This window comes from Fukomys damarensis, unplaced genomic scaffold (assembly GCF_012274545.1).
Source record: "Fukomys damarensis isolate Sample0158 unplaced genomic scaffold, DMR_v1.0_HiC HiC_scaffold_23, whole genome shotgun sequence".
Lineage (NCBI taxonomy): Eukaryota > Metazoa > Chordata > Mammalia > Rodentia > Bathyergidae > Fukomys > Fukomys damarensis.
In genome coordinates this window covers 64,858,403-64,867,021 of record NW_022900935.1, presented here as the reverse complement: position 1 = coordinate 64,867,021, position 8,619 = coordinate 64,858,403, and the positions used below count along the sequence as shown (strand labels likewise).

The 8,619-nt window shown below is 60.0% G+C and overlaps 1 protein-coding gene across 1 annotated transcript; it reads right to left on the bottom strand.

Moving 5' to 3' along the window:
* Positions 1-6,180: 6,180 nt before the first annotated feature.
* On the bottom strand, positions 6,181-8,393 carry Uts2r (urotensin 2 receptor). The gene has a single exon (XM_010618687.3). It carries the CDS (start codon positions 8,332-8,334, stop codon positions 7,171-7,173), a length of 1,164 nt encoding a protein of 387 aa, XP_010616989.1. The 5' UTR covers positions 8,335-8,393; the 3' UTR covers positions 6,181-7,170.
* Between the last annotated feature and the right edge of the window lie 226 nt (positions 8,394-8,619).

Genomic DNA, 8,619 nt, shown 5'->3' with positions numbered 1-8,619 from the left:
TGCCAGCCGCAGCCCATACTTCCCAGATAACTCATTCCGGGAAATCAGAGCTGGGGGGCTTTGGGTTGTGACGTTCCTTACTGACCTGTGCCTGTGCCCTGGCAAGTCCCACAGAGGCTGGGCACCTCCCACCCTCCTGCTGTGGATCTATGAAAATGCGTCTTCAACACTGGGTATGAAGGTTGGGGTGGCCCCGAGTGACAGCAGCCTGGACTCTGCCTGGCCTGGACCGAGGCACCCTCCTGGGAGCAGAGGTGCCTGGAAACTCCTTGTGGGGCTCCACAGTCTGCCTGCGAGACGTGGCGTCCACCCCATTGCCAGGACAGAGGCAATCCAAAGCCAAATCCTAGCCAAACCAGAGAGGCCTGGAGACAGACCCGCCTGCTGGCCAGGAATGCGCGGGCGCCTGGAGAACCAATCACCCTCAGCCCAGGACACATCTGTTTACCCGCTCACCCGCTGGGCGCCAGGCCCTCCGCTGTCCTGTCTGTGGTACCCACAACTGTGGCCTGACTTTGTTCTGGGCTGAGGCATCTGGGTGGGGGTTTGGGACAGAGCTGTGCCCTGGGGCCTGCCCTACATCCTCTCTCCTGAGACATGTGGGTGCCCAGTCCAGCCAGTCTCCCCCAGCCTGCTCTGCCACCCAAGGTATTCCTGGGAGCCAAGGCCTCTCCTGCCCCAGGATGTCTGCCGTCCAGCCCTGCCTCAAATCCTTAGAGCCGAGCCCAGCTTTACCAAGCAGGGGGTCCTGGCTCAGTGCCTCACAAAGGGATTCTCAGTGGACTTCTAAGAAAAGAAATTCCTAGCTGGGCATGGTGATGCTGGCCTGTAATCCTAGCACTCAGAAGGCTGAGGCAGGAAGATCCCAAGTTTGAGCCCAGCCTGAGCAACTTAGACACTTAGCAAGACCCTGTTTCAAAATAGAAAAAGAGCTGGGGACGTTGCTCAGTGCAAAGACCCTGTGTTTAATCCCCAGGTACTGAGAAGAGAAAGGAAAAAATCCCTTTCTCCAAGTGCACCCCCAATACAATAAATTCTGGGAGGAAGCTGAGGGTGGGACGCCCTGAAGCTCACAGATGAATGTTCATGGCACAGCTGCTTTGGAAGTTGAGTCAGTTTCTACTAAAAACAAGCACTCGCCCCGCACGCCCCCATCGCAATCTCTGCTGGGGTTTGCCTGGGGAAACAAAGGCAGACACACCAGAGCTCTTGGGAGCCTCATTGGCGGGCGTCTGCCCAAGATGGGCCCTGACGCCCGCCTGAGGCGGGCATAGACTGAATCGTCCATCACGTCCACGGGGATCCGGGACTCCCTTTGCGACAGAGCCAGCAAAATCTGACAGTGAGTGGCTAGGCTGTGGCCTCGGGGTCCACGGTGGGGAGGGCCTGGGAGGCTCGGGTTTACAGGGCCTTGGCACAAACGGCCCCGGAGTGTTGATGGGCAGTCGGAGACTCCAGCCCTGTCCTCTTCCGGTCGCCATCTTGTGGGCGGCTTCAGCCTGAACCCGGCTCTCTAGAGATCAGGTCTCATTTCAGTGAAAGGAAGGGCTTCCGCTGAGATCCCTGGTTGGCAGACGGCCCCAGGCACTGGCCATAGTGGTGAGGACGATCGTCCCCGCCCAGCCCCTCAGAGCACCCACCAGCTGGTCAGGCGACACCTGCCAGTCTCCTCCACTCACCCCTTTTCTCCCCCTTGGCTGGTGACATGGCCCAGGGTGCAGGGATGTGAGGGTCAGGGGCCCCAAGGGGCACGGAGGCCTTGTTATTCTGGGATGCCCAGTACCCGAGTGGGCTAAGATTTGAGGCACAGTTGAGGCCTGAGATTCTTCACCTTTCTTTCTTTCTTTCCTTATTTTTGGTTTTTTGAGACAGGGTCTCACTATGTAGTTGAGACTGACCTGGAACTCACTATGTAGCCCAGGCTGGTCTCGAACTCACAGCGATCCTCCTGCCTCAGCCTCCCGAGTGCTGGGATTACAGGTGTGCACCACCACGCCTGGCCTTTAATTTTAAATACCACTTCTGGTCATTTCTCTCTGGGAGAAGTCTGAAAAAGACCCCAAACTGTCAGGTTAAAAAAACAACTACAGGGACCAGGGATTTAGCTCAGTGGTGCCGCCACCTGCCTCACAAGTGCAAGGTCCTGAGTTCAATCCCTGGTTCCACAAAAATAAACCAAAAAAAAACAACCTACACATTTCCCATCAAGAGTCCACGTTGTCCACATTTCAAAGCATCTCCATCAGGCTGCTCGTGTGTCCAGGTGCACACTAACACACTGGCGCGCACAGCTGCACACTCAGAGCTGCCACACTCATGGGCACACGTGTACATATTTGCCCACCCTGAGTAACACTCGGTTCTCTGCGTTTACTGTGTGCTTGGATTTGTCCCCTTGTGACCTGCAGGGTCACCACTGCCGTCCCTGAAGTTAGGGTCCTCTTCACACCGCAGGACACTGTAGTGAGTCTGGGTCCCAAAGCCATGCTCTGTGTGTAGGCCCTTATCCAGGTATCCCAGCTGGACTTCAGGGTGAAGTCTGGGCGTGGACTTGCTGGGGCAAGAGGCACAAACATTCCCATGGCTCTTTGTGTTTATTTTTAATTAATTTTTTTGATACTGGGGATCGAACTCGGGACCTTGTGCTTGAGAGGCAGGCGCTTGGCACCACTGAACTAAATTCCAGGCTCTTTTCCTTTATTTATGTATTGACTGGGGCGCGAGGGAGGGGCCCCGGGGCCTTACACGCCAAGCGCTGTACCGCCGAGCTGCTCCCACACCTGGCTCTTCAGGAGCAAGTTAGCCTGCTCTTCACTGGCGGTCTCTGCTTAGTTTAAAGTTTGTTTGTTTGTTTGATTGAATTCCGAGGGCTTTGCAGAGTTCTCACTCCTGTCCTGGAGGCCACTGGGTTTGGGGCCCTATATTCATAGCCTTCCTTCTTGTTTTCCAGATGTACCCTCTTGTCCTTCTTCCTTTTTTGCGTGATTTGTGTTTGTTTGTTTTTTTGTTTTTTTGGGGGGGTACCAGGGATTGAACTGGGGTTCTTGTGCTTGCAAGGCAGGCCACCGAACCACTGAGCTAAATCCCCGGCCCCTTTTTTGTGATTTTTATATCTTGAATTTATGTGTAAAAGGCCACCCGAGTTTCCCTTTGACTTAGGAACAAAATGCCCTCCCTCTGGAGCAGCATCTGATCCTGGGCCCGTCCCAGCGGGTCAACCCGGTTCCAGCCTCACTGATAAGAGAAATACTGCACAATAAGTCCGGCGGAGCCTGGCCTCCGTGTTTTTCTTTCCACAACATGTTTTGTTCAAGAAATGTAACACTTTGTGCTGCTATGTGGCTGGGCAGCGCTCCTGCCCGATGTATCAAAATGTTTTGTGACTCTTTGAACTGTGTGACCTTTCAGGAATGTTCTGTTAACTCCGCCCCTGCATCTATGAGCATGCTCGCCCGCTATGCCCTTCAGGAATGTTCTGTGACTCCGCCCCCCCTTCAGTGAGCATGCTCCCCTATGCCATTGACCCTTATATAAGGAGGCTCCTGGTTCTAGTCAAGCATTCTGAGATGCCCCCCAGAACAGAAACCACCTCTTTGAGAAACCTTTGGATTTTCAAGTCTTCAAATTGGGATAGCTGCGACCCAGAGCTGTAACACTGAGCTATGCCTCAGCGGCGGCCCTCGGCTGTGAGGCTGAGCTGTAACACTTGGCTATATCTTGAGCTGTCCAGCTTTTCAGCTGCGACCCGGAGCTGTAACGCTTAGCTGTGCCTCAGCAGCGGCCCTCGGCTGTGAGGCTGAGCTGTTCCACTTGGCTATATCTTGAGCTGTCCGGCTTTGCAGCTGCGACCCGGAGCTGTAACACTTAGCTGTGCCTCAGCGGCGGCCCTCGGCTGTGAGGCTGAGCTGTAACACTTGGCTATATCTTCAGCTGTCCGGCTTTGCAGCTGCGACCCGGAGCTGTAACACTTAGCTGTGCTTCAGCAGCGGCCCTCGGCTGTGAGGCTGAGCTGTTCCACTTTGCAGCTGCGACCCAGAGCTGTAGCACTCAGCTGTGCCTCAGCGGCGGCCCTCAGCTGTGACACTGAGCTGTAACACTTGGCTATAGCGCTGAGATGTCTAGCTTTGCCGCATCACCGGGCCAGACCGCCTGTCAGGAATGCAGCCCAACGCCTTCATCCCACTGACTGAACTCAACGCCGGTTTTCCAGAACCTCGCGATGTTTCCAGTTCTCTCCACAAGTCCTGTGGTGCCACGACAAGGGACCCAGGGCCCGGCAGGAGCAACTCCCAAACCCCTGTCAGGTGGTCGTCCTGGCCAGGGCCTCAGCCTCCTGTCTGCCTGTTGCTGCCTGGGACTGACCACAGGTAGGACTGGAGCCACGTGGGGTGAGCAGAGTCCCCTCCAGGGTGGGGCTGGGCATGGCATCTGGGAGGAAGGGCCACTGTACGCAGTCTTGGGAGCCAGGTCCCTCAGTGAGTCAGCGCTGCCCTACCTGCCTCTAAATATGGCACCGGGCCCTGGGGTGCTCCAGAGCTCGGCACTGCATGCTGCCATTCAGGCTGGCTTTCAGCCTCTGCAGGTAAGAGGGCTGGACAGGTGACATTTTAAACCAGGAGGAGCAGGGCATGGCGGTGCATGCCCACAATCCCAGCACTCTGGGAGGCTGAGGCAGGAGAGTTGAAAGTATGAGCCCAGCCCAGGAAATGCAGTGCCTGAGAACCTGTCTTAAAACAAACTACCCCTCCTCACAAAAACAAACAAAAAAAATAGGGCCGAGGAGCTCGGTGTGAAGGCTCGGCATTCTGTTGTGAGTACTGGGAAAAACCAAAGCTGGAACAAGGACACTAAGGGAGCTCAGTCAGCCCCAGCTGGCCCGGAGCCAGGACCTGTTTGGAGGTGGCAGGGCTGCTGGGTGTCAGTCGGTCACTGATAAGGCTCTGCATGGTCCAGGGTCCCTCTGCTCACCTCTGTCCCGAAGCCTCGGGTCTGCACACACTGGGAGGCAGGGATAGGGAGAGAGGGGTGGGTGCCACCCGTGAGGCCTGGGGGGGCGCACGTGTAAGGCATGGGGACCGTGTGGTGTGTGTCACTGTCCCGGCTGGGAGGAGTGGGAGCGGGCTAGGCTCCTTGGGAAGCAGAATGGTGCTCCTCAGAGACTGAAGCCGGAGGCTGAGGCAGGAGGGTTGCAAGTAGAAGCCCAGCCCCTGATGTCTTAAAACTGGTTTGCAATGGTGGCTGCACAACTCTTAACAGTCAGAAATCCTGACTGCCTCATCCGGCCAAGCCCCACAAACCCTTGGCAGGCAGGGCTGCAGGCCAGGCATGATGCCGTGGGGGCTGGAGACCAGCTCCTGGCCAGACCGGCCCCATCATCTCCTGGGCTTTGGCGGCACCCACCTCTGCCAGGAGCTGGGGTCTGGCCGTGCATGGGGACCTGGTGTCAGGAGTTAGGGTGGGACCTGCGTGCTGGGGCTGGTGGTGCCTCTGCATGGCTGGGGTGGTGCGTGTGCCAGGCAGGAAGGGGCTCGGGGCTGTCACAGAGCCACTGGATGTCACCACCGACGCATCACGCAGAGCCTGCGGCGGGTGCAGACGGGCTGGGGGTGAAACGGCACCCCCTGTCCCCCGCCCCACCCTCTCGTGCCAGCCAGGCTGGTGACCAGCTCTGAGAATGTCCCTCTGAGGTCCGGCCACCCTGGCTATGGGGCTGAGGCCACGTCCCGCAGTGCACAGCTCGAGAGCCCCTGCGGCACAGCCGCCTGAGGGACCAGGGCCCCTGCGCCCATGGTGCAGATGGGTCTGAGCGAGTCCCGGGTGGTGCTGGGCTGTGTTGTGGGGTCTGTGCTTGTACTTGGGGGTGTGGGCCACAGAAGGAACCCCATGCCCCAGAAGCCCCTCCTGGGGGAGCCTTGGCCCTGGAGAACTGGGGTCTCCCAGAGCAGGGGGCTGCACAGAGGCCATTCTGCTGCACTGTGACTGCAGAGACAGCCGGGGGCACTCAGCCCTACAAGCCGTGCTCCCACACTGCGCCAAAGCCGTGCCAGGGTGGCCGCGTAGGTGGGCAGAGCGTGACAGGATCAAGCGGTGGAGCCCCCCAAATCCCGCGGCTGCTGCCCCATACACAGAAGCCTCAGATCTTGCCTTTTCAACTTTAATTTTGCATTTTACAGAGACAAGGCTTTAGGAATTGGGCTTGGTCAAAAAAGAAAAAGGGTTTGTAAAACTCAAGCCCCCCTGCATCAAGAGGCCGGCAGGACACCCGGTGACCAGCCCTCCACCCCCCACCCGCTTTGTGACCTGCTTGTTTGGCAATGCTCGGGGCAGAAGCCAGGGTCTGGTGCATGCCAGGCAAGCGCTTCACCAGAGCTGCCACACCGCAGCCCTTCCCGTCCTGAAGGCGGGGCCCCGGTCATGGACGCACCCTTAGCCACAGTGAAGCACTGTCGAGCCCCAACCCTCCTGGTCCAGAGGAGCCCCACACCCTGTGCCCGCCTTTTCCTGGACAGCTGGCACAGCCACACTGGTGCCTCACTGTGACAGTGACTGCCCTGCCATGCAGGCGCTGACCCTTCCGGAGGCGCCATCCCCAGGCACCCCTGTGGAGAGGGGAGCAGGTGGGAGGGGGCACTGTGGCGGGGGACAAGGAGGTGACTTTCCTGGGAAGGGGCGGTTGCTGAGCTGTGGCCAGGGTAGGGGCTTGTTGAGGGGGTCATGAGTGTCCTCACTGCCAGCGTTAGCCTGGTGCAGGCTGTGCCACCAAAAGGCCTCTGCTGTCCACGATGGGGTCTCAGCTAAGCCGTCCTCCTCCCGCCTCAGCCCTCCGGCCCAGGCCTGCCCTTCTAAAGCACCCGGCTGCCCACCCGATGACGAGCCATGAGCACGGGCCTGGAGGGCAGAGAGACTGCGCTGTGGGTCCCTTCCAGGCCCTGGACAGCCTGCCTGCCTGCCTCCCTCCCTTCCAGCTTACTGTTCCAAGTGCTGAAGGAGGGGATAGGTGGGCAGGGCGGGTGCACAGCAGGTGGGAGAAACCAGGGCTGGCCTGGAGGCGGCCTGTGCTCAGGAGTGCTGGCATTGTGGGAAGGAGCTAGGAGCCAAGGAGGAAGCAGGGAGCTTTGGAGACAGCCCGGCGAGGGTTCATCTGTGACCCAGGCTTCCCTGCCTGGCCTCTCACACCCCTACCCCATGCTGCCCCCCGGGGCACTCAGATGCAGGCCCCACCCGGGGCGGGGACAGTAGGAGGGTCTCCAGGGCCTGCTGGCTGCTGCAGGAAAGCGAGTGGCCCGAGTCACATTTGGCGTGGGTCCGGCTGAGCGGGATGCTGGTGGTGCCCAAGGGCCCACGGCCACCACGGTTCCCTGGCGCGTGCGAGTGGTGCCGCCAGCGCTCCCGGAAGTTCTTGGAGAGCAGCGTGTAGAGAAAGGGGTCCACGCAGCTGTTGCCATAGGTGAGGCAGGTGGTCAGGTAGTTGACGATACACGCTGTGCGAGGCGTGAGGGGCAGGGCCTCGCGGTACTGGGCCAGCAGCTGCCACAGCCAAAAGGGCAGGAAGCAGGCCCAGAAGAGCAGCACGATGCTCAGGATGAGGTAGAGCACCCGCGGGCTGGGCAGCCGGCGTGTCTGCTTGAAGGAGGCCTGCTGGGACCGCCAGTAGGCGCGGGCCAGGCGCACATAGAGCAGCCCGATGACGAGGCCTGGCCCCACAATGCTTGTCCCGAACAGCAGTGTCAGGTAGGCGCGGTGGGTGCGTGGACCCCAGGCCGGCAGGCAGAGGCGCTTGGGGCCCCGGTGGACCAGCCGGATGGCCAGCATCATAGGCAGGGTCAGCAGCAGGGCCAGCAGCCAGGTGCCCAACGCCAGCAGCTTGCGGTAGCCCTTTGAGCGCCGTGCCACGTCCAGTGGCCTGAGCACCGCCGCGTAGCGCTCGCTGCTCATGACGGTCAGTGTGAAGATGCTGGCGTGCATGGTCAGGAAGTCCAGGCTGAAGAGCACGCGGCAGCCCACGTCACCAAAGCGCCAGTCCTTGGTGATGTAGGTGGCCACAATGAAGGGGATGCTGAGCAGGTAGAGCAGGTCAGCCAGCGCCAGGTTGACCACGTAGACGTACATGGAGGCCGAGGCCCGAAGGGAGCGGCACACGACCACCAGCGTGTACACGTTGCCCACCACGCCCACCGTGCCCATGGCTGAGAGCACCGCCCCCAGCACCCCCACAGCCACCAGGTCCTGCAGGGGGCTGGGCTCTGGCGGGCTGGCCCAGGAGCCGTTGGAAGAGCTGTTGGAGCTGCCTGCCAGCAGGGGGAAGCCGGTCGAGGACTCCGGGCTATGCGCCATCTCCACCTCACGCTGGGCCCTGGGCTGGCCGTGTGCTCCTGGGTCTGTGGGTGACAGTGCGTCCTGTGGAGGAGATACCCATCGGTGGGGCAGGTGGTGCCCCTTCTACACCCTGAGGCCTCCGTGATGGCAGAGCTCCCTCGGGGCTGCTGCCGGCCTCAAAGTGTGGGGCTCACCCCTCTGCCCCGCTCAGCACTGTCAGACAGCCCCTTCTGCTTCACCTGCCCAGTGACCGGGAATTCCCAAGAGCCACCTGGACCCACTTTCTGGGCATGCTCCAGGACC

Coding starts and splice junctions, on each gene's coding strand:
- Uts2r (XM_010618687.3), bottom strand. CDS start 8,334: ATGGCGCATAGCCCGGAGTCCTCGACCGGCTTCCCCCTGCTGGCAGGC.